This window comes from Erythrolamprus reginae, chromosome 9 (assembly GCF_031021105.1).
Source record: "Erythrolamprus reginae isolate rEryReg1 chromosome 9, rEryReg1.hap1, whole genome shotgun sequence".
Taxonomy (NCBI): domain Eukaryota; kingdom Metazoa; phylum Chordata; class Lepidosauria; order Squamata; family Dipsadidae; genus Erythrolamprus; species Erythrolamprus reginae.
The window spans coordinates 8558078-8583994 of record NC_091958.1 but is presented as its reverse complement, the minus strand read 5'-3'; the positions used below and the strand labels follow the sequence as shown (position 1 = coordinate 8583994).

At 44.2% G+C, this 25917-nt stretch overlaps 1 protein-coding gene across 4 annotated transcripts in view; it reads left to right on the top strand.

Annotated features, from left to right (window-relative positions):
• Positions 1-25917, top strand: part of PHKB (phosphorylase kinase regulatory subunit beta) — a 160426-nt gene that overhangs the window by 122821 nt on the left and 11688 nt on the right. For all 4 annotated transcript variants that reach the window (XM_070760256.1, XM_070760255.1, XM_070760258.1 and 1 more), the window contains 2 exons: positions 2783-2985; positions 24505-24639. In XM_070760256.1, coding sequence (XP_070616357.1) covers positions 2783-2985; positions 24505-24639 — 338 coding nt within the window. The remainder of the gene's footprint in view (positions 1-2782; positions 2986-24504; positions 24640-25917) is intronic.

Here is a 25917-nt window from a genome sequence, read left to right as displayed (position 1 = left end):
GCATGATTTGGTATTTCCTGTTGTCCTTTTGCTTTGGCTGTTAGCATCCTGTCCATCCAGCATGTCATCTATTTGAATCAAAAAACAATAAGGATGTAATGCTGCCTGCCCCGTTACAGTTTGTTCAGGAAACAAATTCTTTCGCTGTTTCGGTTCCCTCTGAGAGACGGAAAAACTTGCCATGGCGAATAGCCATAATCAATTAACTCTATCTAAAACAAGACTGGTGAGGATGGTCCTGATTACTTGGAAGATTTGGGACCTCCTGAAGCCTTTTTCATCCTTCTGAGCGGGACAGGTAGCATTATGATCGCACTGATATCAACAGCATGCGAAGAACATAGTAGGACGTGCAATTCCTAGCTCAAAGTTGGGACTAGAACATAGGATTCCTTGCTTGTAGTTGGTACTGTTGCCTTAAAATTTAGGGCAGAAAATAATACAACGTGACGTGCGCAGTCAATAAGTACTTGAATGTAGAAGCACCTGAAGGTATTCCTGCATCCCGCAGCGTGATCTAAATTGATATCCTACAAGTCAATAGCTTCTATTTTTTTCATTAAGTTGGAAAGGAACTGAGAACTTAGCTGATGGTTAAGTTAGTCTCTGTTGGATTGGCAGCCTAGAAGGACCACTTCAAATCTGGCAACTCTGTGAGCTGCGGAAAACTACCAGTGGCTATGCGGAAAGACCCATTTCCCCCTTCTGAGAAGGGGCCGGGATAATTTGTAATACTATTATGCCTGGCAAGTTTTAATCACCTGAAATAAACAGGATAGATCTGCAAGGGTCGCCCAGAAAGTAATGCACCACATTTTTTTCCTTCAACAATTATTTATTGAACACAATGAAACTTACACAACAAGAAACAATGATGTTTCTTCTACACTCCCTATTTTCCCATGTAATCTCCATCCTGTTCTATGGCCTTTCTCCAGCGAGACACAAGGACGTATATGCTCTGTTGGTATATTTATTTATTTATTTGTTTGTTTATTTATTTATTTATTTATTCATTCATTCATTTATTTAATTTATTTAATTTATTTATTTATTTATTTATCTATCTATTTATTTATTTATTTAATTTATTGGGTTTGTATGCCACCCCTCTCGCAGACTCGGGGCGGCTAACAACAATAATAAAAACAGCATGTAGCAATCCAATATTAAAACAACTAAGAAACCCTTATTATAAAATCAAACATACATATGAACACACCATGCATAAAATTGTAAAGGCCTAGGGGGAAAGAATATCTCAGTTCCCCCATGCCTGGTGGCAGAGGTGGGTTTTAAGAAGCTTACAAAAGGCAAGGAGGCAATTCTCATCTCTGGGGGGAGTTGGTTCCAGAGGGCCGGGGCCGCCACAGAGAAGGCTCTTCCCCTGGGTCCTGCCAAATGACATTGTTTAGTTGACAGGACCCGGAGAAGGCCCACTCTGTGGGACCTAACTGGTTGCTGGGATTCGTGCAGCAGAAGGCGGTCCCTGAGATAATCACTCTTGTACTGGTATCACTCTTGTACTGGTCACGAACCAAACCGTTCTGGCCGAACTGTCTTCTAATGGCCCCACCCTCTGTGCCCAGTGACTAACCGTACTTCTGTCGACTGCAGATTCTCCATAAACTGTACACAAACGTTTGTGAATGTTCCCAACAGTTTCTTTCTCCGCAATGAGAAATTCAATGGGGACACACTGCTTCTAATGTACATCACTTACAGACACCATTTTGAAACACCGCTGCAGCTACGCTATCTGTCTGAAGAAACGCAAATTTTGCACACGCACTCCTGACGATTCAAATAATGTATATCTAAAGTTTCGCATTCATACTATTACTGTAGGCTGAGGGGAAAAAATGTGGTGCATTACTTTCTGGGCAACCCTCGCACCTTTTCTCTGAACATACACAATCCCAAGTCATTATTGTGCCCTTAGGGAGCAAGTCAGTGGTGGGTTGGTGCCAGTTTGGACCAGTTCACCCACACCGGTGACGGACTAGCAGTGATGGCCGGCCATCCATGTCCCTGAACTAGTTTTCTGGGTGCTGTGGCTGGCAAAGTACAGTGATACCTTGTCTTACAAACTTAATTGGTTCCAGGATGAGGTTCTTAAGGTGAAAATCTTGTAAAACGAAACAATGTTTCCCATAGGAATCAATGGAAAAACAATTAATGCGTGCAAGCCCAAAACTCACCCCTTTTGCCAGCCAAAGTGCCCGTTTTTGCGCTGGTGGGATTCCCCTGAGGCTCCCCTCCATGGGAAACCCCACCTCCGGACTTCTGTGTTTTTGCGATGCTGCAGGGGAATCCCAGCATCACAAAAACGAGCGCTTTGCAGGCAACGGAGGTCTGGAGGCGGGGCATCCTAGTGGCGGCGGTGGGTTTGTAAGGTGAAAATAGTTTGTAAGAAGAGGCAAAAAAATCTTAAACCCCGGGTTTGTATCTCGAAAAGTTTGTATGACGAGGCGTTTGTAAGACGAGGTATCACTGTACATCTCTCGCAATGCAAACCGTTAGGGAAATGAAATAGAACCCAGCCCCGGAACAAGCTCATTAAAAAAAGAATTCTGCTTTAATAGAAAATAATAGAGATGTACAAATCTCTCATTTTCCCCATCCGCGATGAATTTAACTCCCCTTTCTATTTACGCCCCTTTTATCCAACGTCGTTGGATAGCAGGAAATTTAAGTCAAGGAGACATAATGAATTAAGGACTCCCTCGCTGCTTCCCTGCTTCAGGTTATACCTCTAATTACCGCTAATATATTCCTTTAGGTGACACTTGGGGCGTTTGGCCAAGAGGAAGAAATTATATCTAATCCCTTGTCTCCGAGCACAATTAAAGACATCATCTACCACAAGTGCAGTTTGCAGGACGAGAGGGAAGCTGTTCTTCAACAGGAACTTGTCATTCATATCGGCTGGATCATCTCCAACTCCCCCGAGTTATTTAACGGCATGCTGAAGATACGCGTGGGGTTAGTAAATCATTCCCTTAAACCTGTTTTAGTTACGTCTGCGAATGCTTTTTTATGCCACGTGCACAAATTGAGATGCCGAGCCGGCGCGTGTTTCCTGAAATGCCTCGAGAGAACTGGAGCGTTTCCACGTTTTACCACCAAGGGTTGAATATTAATAGTCAGAGAAAATTTTATATATGGTCCAGAGCTATGATGGCTCGGAGCTGAAGAAGCTGAGCTTGTCAGCTGGAAAGCTGACAGCTCAGGTTCAAGACCTGATGGCTGTGTAACAGGGTGAGTTCCTGCCCTGTTCCCAGTTCCCACCCTCTTAGCAATTTGAAAGCAATAGCAGTAGCACTTAGACTTATATAATGCTTATTTGTTTGTTTGTTTGTTTGTTTGTTTGTTTACTTACTTACTTACTTACTTACTTACTTACTTACTTATTGTTAGAGTTGGAAGGGACCATGCGGGTCATCAAGTCCAACCCCCTGCCTAAGCAGGAACCCTATAGCATCCCAGCCAAATGGTAGTCCAATTTCCTCTTCAAAATGTCCAGAGCAGTGTTTTTCAACCAGTGTGCCGCAGCACACTAGTGTGCCGCAGCCCATGGTCAGGTGTGCCACGAGAGGGGAGAGAGAAAGAGAGAGAAAGAGAAAGAAAGCAAGAGAGAAAGAAAGCAAGAGAGAGAGAAAAAGAAAGCAAAAGAGAGAGAAAGAGCGAGAAAGAAAGCAAGAGAGAGAGAGAAAGAAAGCAAGAGAGAGAGAGAAAGAGAAAGAAAGCGAGAGAGAAAGAAAGAAAGCAAAAGAGAGAGAGAAAGAGAAAGAAAGAGAAAGAGAAAGAAAGCAAGAGAGAGAGAAAAAGAAAGCAAAAGAGAGAGAAAGAGCGAGAAAGAAAGCAAGAGAGAGAGAGAGAAAGAAAGCAAGAGAGAGAAAGAGAAAGAGAAAGAAAGCGAGAGAGAAAGAAAGCAAGAGAGAGAGAGAAAGCGAAAGAAAGCGAGAGAGAAAGAAAGCAAGAGAGAGAGAGAGAAAGCGAGAGGGAGTGTGTGTGAGAGAGAGAGAAAGCAAGAGAGAGAAAGAGAAAGAAAGCAAGAGAGAAAGAAAGCAAGAGAGAGAGAGAAAGAGAAAGAAAGCGAGAGAGAAAGAAAGCAAGAGAGAGAGAGAAAGAGAAAGAAAGCGAGAGAGAAAGAAAGCAAGAGAGAGAGAGAGAAAGCGAGAGGGAGTGTGTGTGAGAGAGAGAGAAAGCAAGAGAGAGAGAAAGAGAGAGAGAGAAAGCGAGTGAGAGAGAAAGAGAGTGAGTGGGAGAAAGAAAGCAAGAAAGAGAGAGAGAAGGAGAGGAAGGTAGAAAGAAAGAGAAATGAGAGAAAAAAGGGGAGAAAAAAAATGAGAAAATGATTGAGGCAGAGAATGAGAGGAAAGAGAGAGAAACAAAAGAGAGAGAAGTGACTCTTGATTTAAAGCATATGATAAAAAGCACCCAAAGAATAAGAGAGGAAAAAACCCCAGCCCTCATCTGTTTTTGGAAATGGTTCAAGAGTGTGTATATACAAACACACACACAAGGGGGGATAATATGTATAATATGTACTGTCTTAGAGTGTCCTTTTGGTTGGTGGTGTGCCCCAGGATTTTGTAAATGTAAAAAATGTGCCGTGGCTCAAAAAAGGTTGAAAATCACTGGTCCAGAGTATTGGAGTTCACAACGTCCGCTGGTAGGTTGTTCCACTGGTTCATCGTTCTGACCTAGAAAAAAATAAGGAAGTTCTTCCTTATTTCCAGGTTGAATCTCTCCTTGGTCAGCTTCCAGCCGTTGTTCTTCGTCCGGCCCTCTGGTGCCCTGGAGAATAAAGTGATCCCCTCCTCTCTGTGGCAACCCCTCGTATACTTGTAGACTGCTATCATGTCTGCTCTGGCCCTCCTTTTCTCTAGGCTATCCATGCCCAGTTCCCTCAGTCTCTCTTCGTAAGTCTTGGTTTCTAGACCCCTGATCATTTTGGTTGCTCTTTTCTGCACCTACTCCAGAGTTTCAATGTCTTTTTTGAAGTGTGGTGACCAGAACTGAACACAGTACTCCAGGTGTGGTCTGACCAGGGCGTAGTAGAGTGGTATTAAGACTTCCCTGGTTTTGGAGTGTATTCCCCTATTGATGCAGTTTAGGATTGTATTGGCTTTTTTGGCTGCTGATGCACATTGTTGGCTCATGTTTAGTTGATTATCCACCAAGACCCCTTTACAGTATTTCCCAGGCCTCTTTAAGCAGTCTACAGAATCAGCATATTGCCACCAACAATCGGGGTCCTTTCAAAGGATGTTTCATTTGCGGATGGCTCTCTTCTTTCTTTTTTTTTACAGAAGGTTGTTTTCCAATTTCTATGAGACTGTACTTTTTGTTCTCCATCATAAGCTCTAATTGGAGCCCACCTATAAAGGGAAATTCATCAAACACCCAGATCCATACCAATGAAGCTCAACTTCATCATTTTCCGTCCTCCTTCCCCTAGTCATTAGAAATAACTTGCCAAGTGACCCTGGCCAACAGTGGAACAACATGCCCTACGCCTGTGATGGCGAACATATGGCTCACATGCCACAGGTGGCACGCAGAGCCCTATCTGCTGGCACACGAACCGTTGCCCTAGCTCAGCTCCAACATTCATGTATGTGCCGGCCAGCTGATTTTTGGCTCCCACAGAGGCTCTGGGAGGGCATTTTTGGCTTTCAGAGAGACTCTGCATGGGATGGGAGGGTGTTTTTACCCTCTCCCGGCTCCAGGGAAGCCTTTAGAGCCTGGTGAGGGTGAAACACGAGCCTAGTGGGTCCATCAGAAGTTGGAAAACAGTCAGTTTCCGGCCTCCAGAGGGCCTCCGAGGGGCTGGGGAAGCTGTTTCCACAGCCCCCATGCATTGGGTTATGGGGACTCTGCTCTTTCGGCACCCGAGGATAAAAAAGGTTCGCCATCACTGCCCTAGGACAATTTGATAATTTTATTTTATTATTTAAAACAGTTAAAAATATAGACTTTTAACTGTTGTCAGTCACGTGTTATTTTTTCCTTCCTTTTGCACCCCATCTGATTCACCCCATCTTCAATATTAATGTAGCTCTTGTCTTGTGTCAACTTGTCCCATGGCAAATTGGCATACAGCTGTCACCATCTTAGATGTTCCTTGGGCCAACCCCCTGTGTCGTTTATGCTCCCACTATTGTGCTCCTACTATTTTTCAAGCAGGACTTGAAATGGATAAGTGGTCCAAACTCTACCTTAAGATGTTGCAAATGCAACAGAAGGCAGTACATTTTAAATCACATGTCTGGGCTCCGAACCTGCTAATTGCTGAACCCCCTAATTGCTAAGAGCTAGAAGGTCTCTGAGATCATGTGTTTCCTTTTTATAACTGCATTCATCTTTTAGACTACAGTAGTTGCCGTGTTAGTTGCAATTAAAAATGGAATTTTCTACTACACTCAGAAGCCATAGTTCAGAATACGTTTAAGACAAGGCATCTGTAATGTGCATGGTTCCCCTTCAACCCCAGTAGGAATTGGTCAGTTTTGTGATTTTTAGATTACAGTGTTCCGTCGCTTTTTGCGGGGGATGCATTCCGAGACCGCCTGCGAAAGTCGAATTTCCCCGAAGTAGATATGCGGAAGTAAATACTATTTTTGGCTATGAACAGTATCACAAGCCTTCCTTTAACACTTTAAACCCCTAAATTGCAATTTTCCATTCCCTTAGCAACCATTCAGATTATTACTCACCATGTTTATTTATTAAAGTTTATTAAAAAAATATTTATTAAAGGCAGATGAAAGTTTGGCAATGGCATATGACGTCATCGGGTGGGAAAAACCATGGTATAGGGAAAAAACCCGCAAAGTATTTTTTAATTAATATTTTTGAAAAACCGTGGTATAGACTTTCCACGAAGTTCGAACCCACGAAAACCGAGGGAACGCTGTATAATTTTACTCCTTCAGCTTCTCACAAGTTTAGGCTTGGTATATGTCTGACCGCTACACCTGTGCTACTATTTCAGCATGGAAGTCAGAGGCGATAAGTAAGGTGTGAGCCCCTCAGTTACAGCTTTACAAATGGCCTTTAAACAAGACGCTAACCAAACCTTTAAGATGAAGTTCTTTTTTTAAAAAAGCTTTACGATGCTATACTTTCTGTCTGATCGTTAATTTACCTTCCCACGCTAAATTTAAATCTGCTTCCAGGTGCCTCTTGCGAATTTCCCCCCTTGAAATTCTTTAAACCTTAATACCATACAATCAATTTATGCTTGCCTCTCTCCATAAATAATCCTACCCCCAAACACCGTTTTCATTATTTGTTCTAGATGAAAAATACCAACCTTTTCCCACTTAAACCGGATATAAAGAACTATGAATTTACCCGCGGCAGTAAAATGGGATGACAGACATTCGCATTCCTAATTTAAATCCATCTTTAAAATCTTTTTTATACGGGCGTGCTCGTTAAATCAAATCTTTTCATTTTACTTGGCTTGTGTACTGCTAAAAATAGTGTGCCTTTTCTGCAGATAGCCAAGAGTATTTTTGCTTGGTGGGAACTAGGTTTTTATTTGCTATTAAAACTCATAGTGTACCAATGTACCGCTATCAAATCAAATCTCAGGGTGCTCCCTGAGCTTGGTTGCTTTCTTGCAGGGGTTTCATTACCTAAACTAGGTAAGATAATCAGGATTAGCCCTGGTGACGTTGTCTAGTTAGGTTCGCCTGGTGCACCAGTTGCGGCCCTATCTGGACCGGGAGTCACTGCTCACAGTCACTCATGCCCTCATCACCTCGAGGCTCGACTACTGTAACACTCTCTACATGGGGCTACCTTTGAAAAGTGTTCAGAAACTTCAGATCGTGCAGAATGCAGCTGCGAGAGCAATCATGGGCTTCCCTAAATGCCCATGTTTCACCAACACTCCGCAGTCTGCATTGGTTGCCGATCAGTTTCCGGTCACAATTCAAAGTGTTGGTTATGACCTATAAAGCCCTTCATGGCATCGGACCAGAATATCTCCGGGACCGCCTTCTGCCGCACAAATCCCAGCGACCAGTTATGTCCCACAGAGTGGGCCTTCTCTGGGTCCCGTCGACTAAACAATGTCATTTGGCGGGACCCAGGGGAAGAGCCTTCTCTGTGGCGGCCCCGGCCCTCTGGAACCAACTCACCCCAGAGATCAGAATTGCCCCCACCCTCCTTGCCTTTCGTAAACTTCTCAAAACCCACCTCTGCCGTCAGGCATGGGGGAATTGAAATATCTTCCCCAGCCCTGTATAATTTATGTATGGTGTGTTGTGTGCATGTTTTTTAAATTATGGGTTTTTAACTTCATATTATTAGATTTGTATTGTACATTGTTTCTATCACTGCTGTGAGCCGCCCCGAGTCTACGGAGAGGGGCGGCATACAAATCAAATCAAATCAAATAAATGAATGAATGAATGAATGAATGAATGAATGAATAAACAAACAAAAAAATATATAAAATAAAATAAATAAATAAATTAAATAAATAAAATAAATAAAATAAAATAAAATAAAAATAATAATAATGAAACGTCTGCAAAAACCAACCAAGCTCAGAGATCAACAAGCACTCCTCGTTTCAATCCTGAGCTACAAATATTCTCCGTTATTCATCCTCTTAATGACCCCATAATCCCTTGCAGCGTGGAGTATGGGAAACTGAATGGAGCTGAGTGTTTACTGACCGACTGCTCTTCCTGTCGACAATGCGGAGTTTTTCTCAGCAGATCAGTAGGGGGTTGCACCCGCTACGGGTGGGATTGGCGATCCGTTAGCGGAAATGGAGATGCACATGCATTTCCGCGCCCTCGGTGCAGGTGTACGCGCACCCAAGCAAAATTTGGTTTCTGCATGCGCCGGAGGTGAAATCTCACGTGAGGATGATCTCCCGCATGAGATTTTGCCCATTTTTTTTTGCTTCCACGCATGTGAGAAGAGTGGGGGTGGTGCGGATCTCCAGGAGGGAGTTGGTTCTAGAGGGCCGGGGCCACAACAGAGAAGGCTCTCCCCCGTGGACCCGCCAATTGGCATTGGCTGCCGATCAGTTTCCGGTCACAATTCAAAGTGTTGGTTATGACCTTTAAAGCCCTTCATGGCATTGGACCAGAATATCTCCGAGACCGCCTCCTGCCGCACGAATCCCAGCGACCGATTAGGTCCCACAGAGTGGGCCTTCTCCGGGTCCCGTCAACTAAACAATGTCGGTTGGCGGGCCCCAGGGGAAGAGCCTTCTCTGTGGCGGCTCTGGAACCAGCTCCCCTGGAGATTAGAACTGCCCCTACTCTTCCTGCCTTCCGTAAACTCCTTAAAACCCACCTTTGCCGTCAGGCATGGGGGAACTGAAACATCTCCCCCTGGGCATGTTTAATTTATACATGGAACCAGCTCCCCTGGAGATTAGAACTGCCCCTACTCTTCCTGCCTTCCGTAAACTCCTTAAAACCCACCTTTGCCGTCAGGCATGGGGGAACTGAAACATCTCCCCCTGGGCATGTTTAATTTATACATGGTATGCTTGTGTGCGTGTCTGTTAGTATATGGGTTTTTTTAAATCTTCAAATATTTTAAATTTAGTCAGATTATTTATGATTTGTTCCACTTGTTGTGAGCCGCCCCGAGTCTTCGGAGAGGGGCGGCATACAAATCCAAATAATAATAATAATAATAATCGGCATTATTTATTTATTTATTTATTAGATTTGTATGCCACCCCTCTCCGTAGACTCGGGGTGGCTCACAACATAGAATAGAACAATTCACAACAAATCAAATAAATTTAAAAAACATTGTAAAAACCCATTATTAAACCAGACATACACACAGACATACCATACATAAATTGTATAGGCCCGGGCGAGGGGGGAATGCCTCAATTCCCCCATGCCTGACAGTAGAGGTGAGTTTTAAAGGAGTTTACGGAAGGCAAGGAGGGTGGGGGCAGTTCTAATCTCCAGGGGGAGCTGGTTCCAGAGAGTCGGGGCCGCCACAGAGAAGGCTCTTCCCCTGGGACCCACCAGACGACATTGTTTAGTCGACCGGACCCAGAGAAGGCCAACTCTGTGGGACCTAATCGGTCGCTGGGATTCATGCGGCAGAAGGCGGTCCCGGAGATATTCTGGTCCGATGCCATGAAGGGCATCTTTGAATTGTGACCGGAAATTGATCGGCAGCCAATGCAGACTGCAGAGTGTTGGTGTAACATAGGCATACCTGGGGAAGCCCATGATTGCTCTCGCAGCTGCATTCTGCATTCTTGTTTGGCCGACGGGGCCTGGATTACACCGACTCTGTGCAACCTAACCAGTGGCTGGGATGTGTGAGGCAGAAGACGTTCCCGTAAAAATTTGGAGGGTTGTCTGCGCTTCTTTTTTCCATAACCACAGATAACTTCACCGTATGTTAAGAGATGCCCACACAACCAGGTTGAAAGGAGGGGTGTCAAGCTGGTGATAAATTAACGGCTTGCCACACTATCTAGAGAAGGCCTGTTGTTTGTGGGAACTTGGGAGGGGTGATTTTCATGAGGGAACAGATGCATTCTTTCGAGTGGTTCAAGGCTATCCTATGCCCATCCACCTGGGTGGAAGCGGAGGAAGGACCTTCCCCACTAGCACAATCTGAGTGGGCAACGTAACAGGTTTGTGGGCGGGGGACAAGGGATGTGAACTTTCAACTCAGATTGAAGTTTCCCACTGTGGGTGCCAGGATGGCTCCGGAAATAAATTGGAACTTTGAGAATTATTTGACTTGGACTCTGATTTAGTTCGGATACTACCTGGAGCCTTGACAGGTGGAGGGGAATGAAGTGTAAGATTGGATAAATTTGATGGATGGTAATCAAATCCGTGGAGCTTTTATGCCCTGATAAATAGGTTTCGAAATGCCTTTCGAACCAGAGCAACAAATGGCAACTTTAAAGAAGAGGAAATTTATTGCCCAATAAACTTTTATGGACTGGCGTCCATCCGGGAATAAAATATTAGCCTTCGCTTCTGTCATCGTGCCTTACCCTTTCTCTCCTGTGCCCACGCATGCACACGCTTAAGCCATAATATTTTTTTCCCCCTTTGAAATCATTATTTCTGCCATGATCAAATATGCTCTTTTCTCTGGATGTGACTTTCTTACACGGGCCTGTCCCCGAAGACAGAAGGAGTTGGCTCTCTCCGAAAGAGCAGTTTACCTGTCTATTCAGGGAACTTTTTCCTCCTCCGCATGTCATTTAATTGCTGTTAAGAGATAAACCTTTTTTCCTTTTTACAAGCTGCTTTAAAAGCTGCTGTTAAGACATCAAATCATTGCTTAGGTGTTAATGAGGAACGGATGATGCTGGGGGCATGGGAGTTGCTCTGGTTGACGGGAGCAACATACTGTATTTTTCGGAGTATAAGAAGCACTGGAGTATAAGACGCACCTTAGTTTTTTGGGAGGAAAATAGAGAAAAGAATCTGCTTACCAAGTATTCATATAGGATACATGTTACACCAACACTCCGCAGCCTGCATTGGTTGCCGATCAGCTTCCGGTCACAATTCAAAGTGTTGGTTATGACCTATAAAGCCCTTCATGGCACCGGACCAGATTATCTCAGGGACCGCCTTCTGCTGCATGAATCCCAGCAACCAGTTAGGTCCCACAGGGTGGATCTTCTCCGGGTCTCGTCAACTAAACAATGTTGCTTGGCGGGACCCAGGGGAAGAGCCTTCTCTGTGGCAGCCCCGGCCCTTTGGAACCAACTCCCCCCAGAAATTAGAATTGCCTTTCGTAAGCTCCTTAAAACCCACTTCTGCCGTCAGGCATGGGGGAATTGAGATCCTCTTTCCCCCTAGGCCTTTACAATTCTATGCATGGTATGTTGTATGTATGTATGTTTGGTTTTATATTAATGGGTTTTTAATTGTTTTTAGTATTAGATTACTATTGTACACTGTTTTATTGTTGCTGTTAGCCGCCCTGAGTCTCCGGAGAGGGGCGGCATACAAATCCAATAGATAGATAGATAGATAGATAGATAGATAGATAGATAGATAGATGGATGGATGGATGGATGGATGGATGGATGGATGGATGGATGGATGGATGGATGGACAGACAAAGATAGATAGATAGATAGATAGATAGATAGATAGATAGATAGATAGATAGATAGATAGATAGATAGATAGATAGATAGCATCCTTAGTCTGGTCAGCTTTAGCATATTATTTTATCCCCCGGTTAGGGCTTAAAAAAATTTTTTATTCAGAGAGAGTAACAATGAAAGAGCTTGCAAGCCAGTAAGAGCTGGGAACACCATTAGCATCTGGAAAGAAAGATTCAAAGCAAGTAGAGCAATGGAAAAAAAACCCTATAAAAAGACAGGATTTGGAAAACATTCTTCACAGAGAGTAACAATGAAAGAACTTGCAAGCCAGTAAGAGCTGGGAACATTGTTAGCACCTGGTTAGGGCTGGAAAGAAAGTTATTTGGAGCAAGTTAGAGCAATGGAAAAAACCCTGCAAAGACTTAGGGCTTGGAAAACATTTTTCACAGAGAGAAACAATGAAAGAGCTCGCAAGCCAGTTAAGAGCTGCAAACATTATTAGCATCTGGTTAGGGCTGGAAAGGAACTTATTTGGAGCAAGTTAGAGCAATGGAAAAAACCCTGCAAAGACTTAGGGTTTGGAAAATATTCTTTACAGAGAGAAACAATGAAAGAGCCTGCAAGGTAAAAGCTGGGAAGATCGTTAGCACCTAGTTAGGGCTGAAACAAAAGCTACATTCTGAGTATAAGACACACCCAAATTATCAGCCTCTTTTAGGGAGGAGAAGGGTGCGTCTTATACTCCGAAAAACATGATAGCTTTGTGTTCCTTTAAGGCAGTGGCTCCTTCCCTCCCAGTTTCACCTTTTATATTTTACAACCTATTCAATAAACAAAATTTCTGGGCAATAGCTGGAAAACAAGCCAGCTTCCCCTAATTAAGATCAGGGACTGTGGGGGTGTGAACCCTTAATTGCCTTTTAAGATAATGCACATTAATTGCAAATTAATTTGGAGATATTAAAGAGCCTCTGATATCATCCTTTTATTAAAATATTCAGGCCTGAGATATGCCCATCGGATGAATGAACAAGAGGAAAGTCCTGTTAGATACGGTTTAGTAGACTATTGTAGTCTAGGTTTCAGTACCTCTAATAAGAAGCACCAGGCAAGGATATTAGAATACTCTCCAGAGAAGCAGGTGATGTGTGTTTAATTGATGAAATTTTATTCTGCTCTCAAATTGCATTTGGTTGCTTTAAGTTTTATGATCTGGCCCTGAGCTGAAATAAAATGGTCATTCATCTGTTTTCAAGGATCTCCTGTTGTATAATGTGCAGAGAGATTTCCTTCCTTGTTACTAGTTGAAATAAGGTTTACTAGTCATTGTGACTAGTAGCTAGTGTTGGGCGAACCGAACCTGCAAAGTTCGGTATGCCGAACCCGAATTTTTGCAAAAGTTCGGGTTCGGGAGAGCGCCAGGAAGCGCCGCCGCCCAGCTGTTACCTTTATAAACAGCCGGAGAGCTTCCTGGCGGTCTCCCAAACACCGAACACAGAAATTTGGCAAAAGTTCGGGTTCGGGAGAGCGCCAGGAAGCGCCCCGGTTGTTTCTGAAGGTGACAGCTGGGTGGCGGCGCTTCCCAGAACAGCCGGGGCGCTTCTTGGCGGTCTCCCGAATGCCGAACCTGGAAGTTTGGCAAAAGTTTGGGTTTGGGTTCGGGAGAGCGCCGGGAAGCGCCCCAGCTGTTTCGGAAGGTGACAGCTGGGCGGCGGCGCTTCCCAGAACAGCCGGGGCGCTTCTCGGCGGTCTCCTGAATGCCGAACCTGGAAGTTTGGCAAAAGTTTGGGTTTGGGTTCGGGAGAGCGCCAGGAAGCGCCGCCGCCCAGCTGTTACCTTTATAAACAGCCGGGGAGCTTCCTGGCGGTCTCCCAAACACCGAACACAGAAATTTGGCAAAAGTTTGGGTTCGGGAGAGCGCCAGGAAGCGCCCCGGTTGTTTCTGAAGGTGACAGCTGGGTGGCGGCGCTTCCCAGAACAGCCGGGGCGCTTCTCGGCGGTCTCCCGAATGCCGAACCTGGAAGTTTGGCAAAAGTTTGGGTTTGGGTTCGGGAGAGCGCCGGGAAGCGCCCCGGCTGTTTCGGAAGGTGACAGCTGGGCGGCGGCGCTTCCTGGCACTTTTCCGAGCGCCGAACTTGAAAGTTTGGCAAAAGTTCGGGTTCAGGTGCCAAACCTGAACTTTTTTAAAAATTCAGGTGCTGAACCCGAACCCAAACATCGTTGGGTTCGCCCAACACTACTAGTAGCCATGAATAAACCTTATTTTGCATGAATTCATCTATCTTCCCTTTTAAATAATCCAGTATCTTGTATCAACAATGTCAAAACCCTGCATCCCCCTTCTTTCAGTTTCTTTGGATTTTATTCATCAACATTGGGGTGGGAAGACAATGGGACGATAAAATTTTAAGCTTCTTCTGCTGATCACCGGCTGCCAGCAGTTTGGCAGATCGAATCTCAGTAGGTTCAAAGTTGACTCAACCTTCCATCCTTCCAAGGTCGGTAAAATGAGGACCCAGATTGTATGGTTACTGTCTGTAAACTGCTTAGAGAGGGCTGTAAAGCACTTTGAAGCGATATATACTGTAAATCTAAAGGCTATTGCTATGAAAAATGGACGACAATAAGTAAATCAAATTCAGAATAAATATAACAGAATGACAGAGTTTTGAAGGGACCTTGGAGGTCTTCTAATCCAACCTTTGTGTTGTGAGCCGCCCCGAGTCTACGGAGAGGGGCGGCATACAAATCTAAATAATAATAATAATAATAATAATAATAATAATAATAATAATAATAATAATAATAACAACAACAACAACAACCTTTTGCTCAGACAGGAAACCGTATAGCATTTCAGACAAATGGTTATCCAACATCTTCTTAAAAACGTCCAGCGTTCGAGCATTAAGTAATTTCCACAGATTAATTGTTCTCACTGTCATGAAATTTCTCCTTAGTTCTAGGTTGGTTCTCTCCTTGATTAGTTTCCATCCATTATTTCTTGTCTTGTTTTCTGCTGCTTTGGAGAATAGATTGACTCCCTCTTCTTTATGGCGGCCCCTCAAATATTGGAACGCTTCTATCATGTCACATTTATTTATTTATTTATTTATTTATTCATTCATTCATTCATTCATTCATTCATTCATTCATTCATTTATTTATTTATTTATTTATTTATTAGATTTGTATGCCGCCTCTCTCCGAAGACTCGGGGCGGCTAACAACAATATAAAAAGCCAATGTAAACAAATCTAATATTAAAAATAATCTAAAAAAACCCAATTTAAAGAACCACTTATACATACAAGCATACCATGTGTAAATTCTATAAGCCTAGGGGGAAGGGAAATTTCATTTCCCCCATGCCTGATGACAGAGGTGGGTTTTAAAGAGCTTGCGAAAGGCAAGGAGGGTGGGGGCAACTCTGATCTCTGGGGGGAGCTGGTTCCAGAGGGCTGGGGCCACCACAGAGAAGGCTCCTCTCCTGGGTCCCGCCAAATGACATAGCTTAGTCGACGGGACCCGGAGAAGGCCCACTCTGTGGGACCTAACCGGTCGCTGGGCTTCGTCCTTCTTTTCATTAAACTAGGCATACTCAATTCCTGCAACCGTTCTTTATATGTTTTATATAAAACCACGCTGAACAAAATCAGTAAGTCAGATAGAAGCGCAGCCCTTCTTAAGCCACCTCCTAATTTAAACTGTGTTTCTTTCCTCAAGTTTTGTTATCCGCAAGTTAGATTTTTTTCCCCCTTGTTCCAGGGCTAACTGCAAATGGTATTTTTGGATTGAAAATGTTTATGGGTTACTTTGGAAGGAGGAGAAGGGGGAAATCTCATTGATATGCCGCCTTCCATGCTGCCTACATCCAGATCTGTAACTCCGTAACTGCCAACCAGTATCCTACCCTGCTGCTTAGTTTGAGACATGTGATGTCCTCAAGATTTCCTTAAGTGTCATTTTTCATTACCGCAGAAGAAGAAGCCTTTAGCAGCCTAGCTGTCTGTCGGCCAGAATATTTGCATCTGCCCAAATCCTTCAAACTATCCCTCGCCATCCCACCTCACCCCGAAGATGCGATCCTGTATTTTTGCTTCAGGACAACTTGGGTGTGGGTATGGAGAAGAATTTTAAAACACGTAATGAAGGATTAGAGGTGTTTCTTTTGTCTACTCTCTCTCTCCTTTTCGCTCCCTCCCTCTCCCCCTCTTTTTCTCTCTCTCTTTCTCTTTCTCTCTCTCATTCTTTTTCTCCCTCTCTCTCCCCCCTCTCTCCTCTCTTTCTCTCTCTGTCCCTCCCTCTCTCTCCTCTCTCTTCTCTCTCTCTCGCTTTCTCTTCTCTCCTTCCTGTCTCTCTCCCCCCATTCTCTCCTCTCTCCTTCTCTTTTTCTCTCGTTCTCTCCCTCCCTCTCTCTCCTTCTCTCTCTCTCTCTTTCTCTCTCCTTCTCTCCCTCTCTCTCCCCCTCTCTCCTCTCTTTCTCTCTCTGTACCTCCCTCTCTTTCTTTCTCTCTTTCTTTCTCTCTGCTTCTCTCCATCTCTCTCCCCCCCTCTCTCCTCTCTTTCTCTCTTTGTCCCTCCCTCTCTCTCCTCTCTCTTTTCTCTCTCTCGCTTTCTCTTCTCTCCTTCCTGTCTCTCTCCCCCCATTCTCTCCTCTCTCCTTCTCTCTTTCTCTCGTTCTCTCCCTCCCTCTCTCTCCTCTCTCCTTCTCTCTCTCTCCCTCTCTCTCTCTTTCTCTCTCCTTCTCTCCCTCTCTCTCCCCCTCTCTGCTCTCTTTCTCTCTCTGTACCTCCCTCTCTCTCCTCTCTCTTCTCTCTCTTTCTCTTCTCTCCTTCCTCTCTCTCTCCCCCATTCTCTCCTCTCTCCTTCTCTCTTTCTCTCTCCTTCTCTCCCTCTCTCTCCCCCTCTCTCCCCCTCTCTCCTCTCTTTCTCTCTCTCCCTCTCTCTCTTCTCTCTCTCTTTCTCTCCCCCTCTTTCTCTTTCTCTCTCTCTTTCTCTCTTTCTCTCTGTCTCTGTCTCTCTCTCTTTCTCTCTCTGTAATCTCCCCATAATTTCTACTGCAATCAGCAGGGAGACTGAAGGCTGGGGCTGATGATGCCTCTTGCATAAATTCCCTTGATCGGGGGTGTTGAGAGACAGCCCGGCTTAAATGAGGCATCGCAAGGGAGTCTTCCACAAATTGTAGCCATAGATACACGGAGGCCTCGGTTCCACCACCACCACCACCCACGCTCTCCGGGTGTTTTTGTCTCAATTGTTGTGCTTCGTGTATATTTCTCCAGACTTGTTTTGTGTGTGTGTTTGTTTTTTAAGGATTCAGTTTGTCCAGTTGTGAAGCCGCTGCCATAACCTGTAGACGTTTTGTATAAAGTTATGTGGATTATGTGTATATGTTTACTTCTCTTTTGTCACGTTCTCACGATAAACTAAATAAATAGTCCATTCCAGAAAGGGTGTGTGTGTGAAGGAGAGACAATTGAAAGAAAGAGAGAGAAAGGGGGCAGAACAGAGAGAGAAGATGATGGAGAGGAAATTGAAAGAGAGGTAGAAGGAGGAGAAGAGCGAGAGAAGGAGATGGGGAGGGGATGGAAGCAGAGAGAAACAGGGAGAAAGGGAGGGGGGAGAAAGGGAAGAGAGAGAAGGAAATAAAAAGAAATTGAGGGAGGGAGAGAGAGAAAGAGAGAGGGAGAGTGGGAAAGAAGGTGAGGGAGAGGGGAGTGAAAGAGAGAAAGGGAGGAAGGGAGAACAGAAGAAGTTGGAGAGGAAATTGAAGGAGAGAGAGAGAGAGAGGCGGAGATGAGGAGGGGATTGAAGCAGCGAGAAAGAGAAAGGGAGGGAGAGAGAAAGAAGAGAGAGGGGAGGAAATAAAGAAATTGAGGGAGGGAGAGAGAGAAAGAGAGAGAGTGGGAGAGAAGGGGAGGGAGAAGGGAGTGAAAGAGAGAAAAGGAGGGAGGGAGAACAGAGAAGAAGATGCAGAGGAAATTGAAGGAGAGAGAGAGACAGAGATGAGGAGGGGATTGAAGCAGAGAGAATGAGAGAAAGGAAGGGAGAAGGACAAAAGAGAGAAGGAGATGGAGAACGAATTGAGGGAGAGTGGGAGAGAGAGAAAGGGAGGGAGAGGGGATTGAAAGAGAGAGAAAGGGAGGGAAGGAGAACAGAGAGAAGAAGATAGAGAGGAGAAGATTGAAGGAGAGAGAGAGACACAGGGAGAAGGAGATGGGGAAGGGATTGAAGCAGAGGAAGAAAGGAAGGGAGAAGGAGAGAGGAGAGAGAGAAAGAAAAGGAGACAGAGAAGGAATTGAGAGAATGAAGGAGAGAAAGAGAAAGAGAGAGGATGGATTGAAGTATTACATACACTGTGGTAACCTTGTCCTAGCTTGTGTATTTTGCACGTGGCTGAAAACTTTAATAAACAGCTGATAATGATGTGTTCCCCAGCCGGTTTATCACCTGCAAGGAAGCCCCCAGGGAAATTAATATCATTTTAAAGCGTGGAGTTCAGAAGACAGATAGAAATTTACAAATAAATCCTTGGCGACTCAGGTTAAATAGACACAGGCTTCTGACAGGCAGCCTTAACTGTTAAACAAGATGAACAATCTTTACAGAAAGAATGAGGAAAAAAACCTTTAAAGTGAAAAAAACCCCTGCAATTTTTTTACTGGCATTGGGAGCAAATACTAAGGCTAAGCTGAGAAGAGCCATTTCCCCCCGAATTCTGGATTTAGCTCTCTAGCCTCCGCCAGCCACTGTTTTATAACTCACTGTGGGAGGTAGATCTAAAGGCTCAAGTCGAGAATACGACTTGAATGGATAGATATAAAATGTAAAATGGATCCCACAAATCCTCCTAGCCCAAGTTTAAGTCAACTTTTCTCAATCATGATTGCCGATGACTCTAAAGTGTGCAAGAGGGTTGATATTCCTGGAGGCGTCTGTAATATGGTAAATGATTTAGCTTTACTAGATAAATGGTCAAAGCAATGGAAACTGCAGTTTAATGTTTCCAAAGGTAAAATAATGCACTTGGGGAAAAGGAATCCTCAATCTGAGTATTGTATTGGCAGTTCTGTGTTAGCAAAAACTTCAGAAGAAAAGGATTTAGGGGTAGTGATTTCTGACAGTCTCAAAATGGGTGAACAGTGCAGTCAGGCGGTAGGGAAAGCAAGTAGGATGCTTGGCTGCATAGCTAAAGGTATAACAAGCAGGAAGAGGGAGATTATGATCCCGCTATATAGAGTGCTGGTGAGACCCCATTTGGAACACTGTGTTCAGTTCTGGAGACCTCACCCACAAAAAGATATTGACAAAATTGAACGGGTCCAAAGACGGGCTACAAGAATGGTGGAAGGTCTTAAGCATAAAACGTATCAGGAAAGACTTCATGAACTCAATCTGTATAGTCTGGAGGACAGGGGAATTCTGGGAGTTGAAGTCCAAATATCTTCAAGTTGCCAAGATTGGGAAACACTGCTTTAGAGGATGTGGATAGCAGCACCGCAAGAGCCTCAGTGGCACAGAGTGCAGTTCTGCAAGCTACTCCTGATCACCGGCTGCCAGCAGTAGGCTCAAAGTTGACTCAGCCTTCCATCCTTCCAAGGTGGGTAAAACGAGGACCCAGATTTTGGGGGGCATAAGTCTAAATGCTATTGCTAAGCTACTTGAACTATGCAAACCAGGATTGTCAAACTCGATTTCATTGAGGGATGCATTAGGGGAGGATACAGTGTGTTGACAGGGTAGGTGTGGCCCGTTTGATGTCACTCATGTTGGGTGGGGGGGACACACCTGTGGAGGCCCAAGTGTTTTGCCAGCAAAAACAGTCTTCCGAGCTCCGTTTTCGCTGCCACCACCTCCTGCAACCAATTACCAGTGAAAACAGAGCTTGGTGGGGGTCACACGCGGCCCTTATGAGCTCTGTTGTTGCTGACAGGGAATCGCAGGCTGGTCTGGCTCACGGGCCTTGAGTTTGACACCCCTGATCTAAAATATTTCTTCCCAAGTGGTTGACTTGTCTCCTCGGCCCCAACACACCTAATGAAATGTGTAACTCTAATTGTGCTTGTTGAGAAATAGGACTGCATATTCAAGCAGTGCAGGCTGGCAAGACCACGGGGAAGAGCCTTCTCTGTTGTGGCCCCGGTCCTCTGGAATGAACTCCCCCAGCGATTGGTACCGCCCCCGCCCCCCTCACCTTCCAAAAGGCATTGAAAACACGTTTATGCTGGCAGGCCTGTGGCCGTTGAGTGATAGTTCTCTGCTCCAGCCAGTTTTATGTATTGGGGTATTTTAACTTTGTATTTCTTTTATTGTTGTAAATTCGATAAGTAAATATACGGAATTTCCTTCATTGAAGGAGCAAAGCCAATTTTTGCTTTCTCTAAATAAATGTATAACCAAATCAGTCAATCCGGCTAATCCTCAAAAGCAGAGCAGGATCAAACCAGATTAGTGTTTAAGGGGAAGATCTCATCGGGAAATCCCAGAACCTTGATTAAATTTGGCTTTTTCCTCCTAGCTTCTTTTATAATAAGAAGACATAAGAAGATATCGGGGGGGAAATTATCTCCTATCACCCTTTAAGCATATTTGCTGTCTTTATACACACATAACATCATTTAACACCTATTATACAAGCTGCTTCTGTTCTAAATGGTCCTTTTATGTCTGTAGAAGCATATTGGATTGGTCATACTTTGGTATTTTTTTGGAAAGCTGCAGCCAAAAAGCATTTTGAAACCCTGGTGGCGAAGTGGTTTTGCAAGCTAGCTGTCCACAGGCTGGAGTTTGATCCTGACCAGGCTCAAGGTGGACTCAGACTTCCACCCTTCTGAGGCCTGTAAAATGGGAACCCAGATTGTTGGGGACAATAGTCTGACTTTGTAAATGTTGTGGTTAGCTCTGGCCCAGCTCCTGCCCCAAGGACTGTGGATGTGGGGGAGACATCCACATGCTGCAGGCCTGTTTTGCCCCCCCCCCCGGTGGAATCTGCTGATGAAGGCTCCTCTGACCAAGAAGACATGAGTGACAGAGAGGAGGAGAGTGTGGCAGACAGCTCAGAAGGAGATCAATTATCTAGCTCCTCCTTGGATTCAGAACAAGAGTTAATGATACAGCCACGCATGCGGAGAGCGATGCATAGGCAACAACAACTGAGAGATTATTATCAAAGAAAATGAGGCCACCTGTGGTTGGGTGGGGCTGTGGTCATTAGTGAGGCTGTTATAAATAGCAGCCTGTGGGTTTGGCCATTGTGGAGGATTATCTGATCGTTGTGTTTCGTGACTGCTTTACTGACTTTGACCTTTTGTGTGCTGATTTTCCCCCGCTTTGAAACTAAACCAGAACAAAGTGTGTTTCACTTTGTGAAAGAAGAAGGACTGTGAATTGCCTCACAGCTGCAAGCTAAGTATCACAGAACTGATAAGGGACTTGTACAAATTACCAGTTTGTTTGGAGACGAGTGCTCTTGGCTATACCAAAAGAGGGCTTGGTTTAATTGACTTTTCATTATAAAGAACATTGTTTTGAATTTTCAAATGTGTGTGTGTCTGAAATTGTATCTGTGCAATTTTGGGAGGATTCTACCAGAGAGCTCGACAGAACAGTAAACTACCCTGAGAGTGCTGTAAAGCATTATGGAGTAATATATAAGTCCAAATGATAATGCTAAAGAGCCGTAGTGGCGCAGTGGTTAGAATGCAGTATTGCAGGCTAACTCTGCTCATTGCCAGGAGTTCAATCCTGATTGGCTCAAGGTTGACTCAGCCATCCATCCTTATGTGGACCCAGATTGTTGGGGACAATGGGCCAACTTTGTAAACCGTTTAAAGAAGGCTGTAAAGCACTATGAAGGGGTTTATAAGCCTAAGTGCCATTGCTATTTGTTGGGTATTTTGATTATTATTAATATTATTTGTATTAGCAGAGTTCAGCTGGCTTAATTTGCAGCGGAGTTAGCATGGCAAGAAATAACACGTGGTTCAGAATCCCATTTGTTAGCAATGAACGACCACTCCTTCATAAAGATGAAAAAATACAACCTTTACTTACGATTATGTTGATTCATGCAATTGATAGATTGCAGGCAGATAAGTTTATACTGCAGTCCATATTAATAACTTCTGGGTGGTCCCATGTGTGAGGATGGCTTTGGATTTCATCTCACACATGTGTCCTCAGCCGAGCACACAGGAGTTCAGAAGAAGAAGGTAGAAGAGGTAGAAGAGAAGGGGGGAGCATCTACTCTGAAGAGGTTTATATAGTCTGCAGAGTACCTGCCCCTTTTGGTCATCAAAAGGTGACACACTGGTCAGTTAATTGCGACCTGACCATAGAGATGTGTTTACAAGACAGTTCAAGGATGTAGTAGAGTAGTTAAACCCAACACTATTAAGCAACTCAACTTTTTGATACTATTACACCGAAACAGAAAAGACGATAAGACGGTCCTGATTTGAACTCCGAGGCCGTTCATGTCTTCATTCCTTCACTTTTGGTTTATTGGCCTAGATGGGATTCTGGGAAAGGTCAGAATCGGAATTTTGATGTCAGCGTTCTAAATAGCATCTGAGAAATAAACCAAGTCCCAGTCCAATTCTCTCAATCAGAGCTTGATTTATTAACAGAACCATGTTAGCTACGCCATTGTCATTCCGATTCTGAGTACTTCCCAGAATCCCACCTAGGTTAAGGTTCATCTTACATCCCCCACACCCACAAGTTCATCACAAGAGCCAGTCTGTGTGCAGGGGCTTATCAACATCCTCTTCTCTTCAGTTGAATGGTGGCCTTGGCTTGGAGAAAGGAATCTTTAGTTAGTTATAGTTATAGTTTATTAGATTTGTATGCCGCCCCTCTCCGAAGACTCGGGGCGGCTCACAGCATAGCAGTAATACAATACATTGCAAATCTAACAATAAAAAATTAGATCCATTTAAAAGACATTAATAACATAATAAAACCCCTAGCTATGCAGTCACACACATTCAACCTACTATATCATGCAGTAAGGCCAAAAATATAATAAAAAGGGGGAAAGATGGTAATTATCCCCAAGCCTGGTGACAAAAGTAGGTCTTGAGCATTTTACGGAAGGCGAGGAGGGTGGGGGCTATTCTAATCTCTGGAGGGAGTTGATTCCAGAGGGCCGGGGCTGCCACATAGAAGGCTCTTCCAAATTTATTGCCAAATTTTAATTCTCTAATTGATTCTTGTAAGTATTGCCAATTAACATTGTCAAACGCTTTTTGCGCATCCAGGAAGACAAGGGCTACTTGCCTCCCTGGATGTGCTTCACAGTACTCCAAAATATCAATCACCGTCCCTGTGCAACTTGAAATTTGTCTGGATGGTAGAAAACCACTTTGATCTGTATTAATAATTTTATTTAGAATTCTTTTAGTTCTCTCTGCTAGTATAGACATGAAGATCTTATAGTCCGCGTTCAACAATGATATTGGTCTGTAATTCTGTATTTTTTCTTTATCTAGTCCTTCTTTCCAAATTATTGTTATATATGATTCTCTCCATGATTCCGGTATTTTTGCCTGATCTAGTATTCTATTGTATGTCTCTAATAGAATAGGTTCAAATATTTCTTTGTTCTTTTTGTAAAATTCCCCAGGGAAACCATCCGGGCCTGGGGATTTGTTACTTTTTTGTTTTTTCAGGGCTAATTGTATTTCCAGTATGGTTATTTCAATAAATTTTAAAATATCATTCGGAATATATACACTATTCAGACAGCCAGAGCAATAATAAATAGTGACATGACAAATCTAATTCCCATAGAAAAAGGGGTGTGGCAGGGTTGCCCAATGTCACCCCTTCTATTCATACCTAATCGGCCGCTGGGATTTGTACGGTAGAAGGCGGTTCTGGAGATATTCTGGTCCGATGTCATGTAGGGCTTTATAGGTCATAACCAACACTTTGAATTGTGACCGGAAACTGATCGGCAGCCAGTGCAGGCCGCGGAGTGTTGGTGAAATGTGGGCAGATCTTGGAAGCCCCACGATGGCTCTTGCGGCCACGTTCTGCACGATCTGAAGTTTCCGAACACTCTTCAAAAGTAGCCCCACGCAGAGAGCGTTGCAGTAGTCGAACCTCGAGGTGACGAGGGCATGAGCGACTGTGAGCAGTGACCCCCCGGTCCAAATAGGGCCACAACTGGTACACCAGGCGAACCTGGGCAAACGCCCCCCTCGCCACAGCTGAAAGATGGTGCTCTTTGGTTGTGTCTAGTAACTTTTCCCTCTGACTACTCACTACCCCTCCCATCCCCCCTTGTGTTGTGTCAGGCTGAGCTCTCTAACTCCGCACGAAGACTTGGGCCAGACACAGGGATGAAGGCAATTTCCCAAGTTCCTAAATAATTACCCGATGTTTTCATTTGTCAGATGGATTGTGCACGCTATGAAATACGAACTGAAAATCCGTGCGGGGGAGATGCCCCCCGTGGATTTATACCAGATGTCACCCAGTGAAGTGAAGCAGCTTCTGCTGGATATCCTTCATCCTCAGCAGCAAGGGAGGTAAGTAAGCCCTGTCTTTTTTTCCCCAGCCTTTCTTCTCGCAGTCGCCTCCCCACTTGATGGATTGCACAAACCTCACTGGTTGGGTTGTTTATTTATTTTATTTTTTTTTATTTTGTCCAATACACAATGAGGGTTTTAGTGGGTATATATACAGTGGTACCTCATCATACGAACTTAATTGGTTCCAGGAGGAGGTTCGTAAGGTGAAAAGTTCGTAAGATGAAACAATGCTTCCCATAGGAATCAATGTAAAAGCAAATAATGCGTGCAAATCCTTCAGGAAAATCCCACACTTTAGAAGGGAGGCAAACAGAGGGCAGGGAGGAGCAGCTAAAGGGGGCGGGTGGAAGAAGCAAGGCTAGGCTAAAGGTGAGTGGGAAGAAAGAAAGGCAAGGGGGGCGCCCCTCCCTTTTCTTTCTTAAAAAGACACTGTTTCAGTGCCTTTGCAAGCATGCAAAATCTTTACTCCTCCAAGCCACCCCTCCCTTTTCTTTCTTAAAAAGACACCGTTTCAGTGCCTTTGCAAGCATGCAAAATCTTTACTCCTCCAAGCTGCCCCTCCCTTTTTTTCTTAAAAAGACACTGTTTCAGTGCCTTTGCAAGCATGCAAAATCTTTACTCCTCCAAGCTGCCCCTCCCTTTTCTTTCTTAAAAAGACACCCTTTCAGTGCCTTTGCAAGCATGCAAAATCTTTACTCCTCCAAGCCACCCCTCCCTTTTCTTTCTTCAAAAAAGGGGAGAAAAAGAAACCCCTTCATCCCAGCAGCAGCTGCTTGGGTTCGTAAGGTGAAAATAGTTCGGAAGAAGAGGCAAAAAAATCTTAAACACCGGGTTTGTATCTTGAAAAGTTCGTTAGAAGAGGCGTTCGTAAGATGAGGTACCACTGTGTATATACACATAGTAAAATACATGATGAAGGTTATAGAGGAGATACTCATAGTAAAATATATCTAAGAAAGAATAGAAAAGAAGATATAGGAATAGAACATATCAATGAAAGAGTAGAAGAAGAGATATAGGAATAGAAGAAAGGTATAGGAGATATAGGAGAGCAATAGGACAGGGGACGGAAGGCACTCTAGTGCACTTGTACTCGCCCCTTACTGACCTCTTAGGAATCTGGATAGGTCAATAATCTAAGGGTAAAGTGTTGGGGGTTTGGGGATGACACTATGGAGTCCGGTAATGAGTTCCACGCTTCGACAACTCGGTTACTGAAGTCATATTTTTTACAGTCAAGTTTGGAGAGGTTAATATTAAGTTTAAATCTGTTGT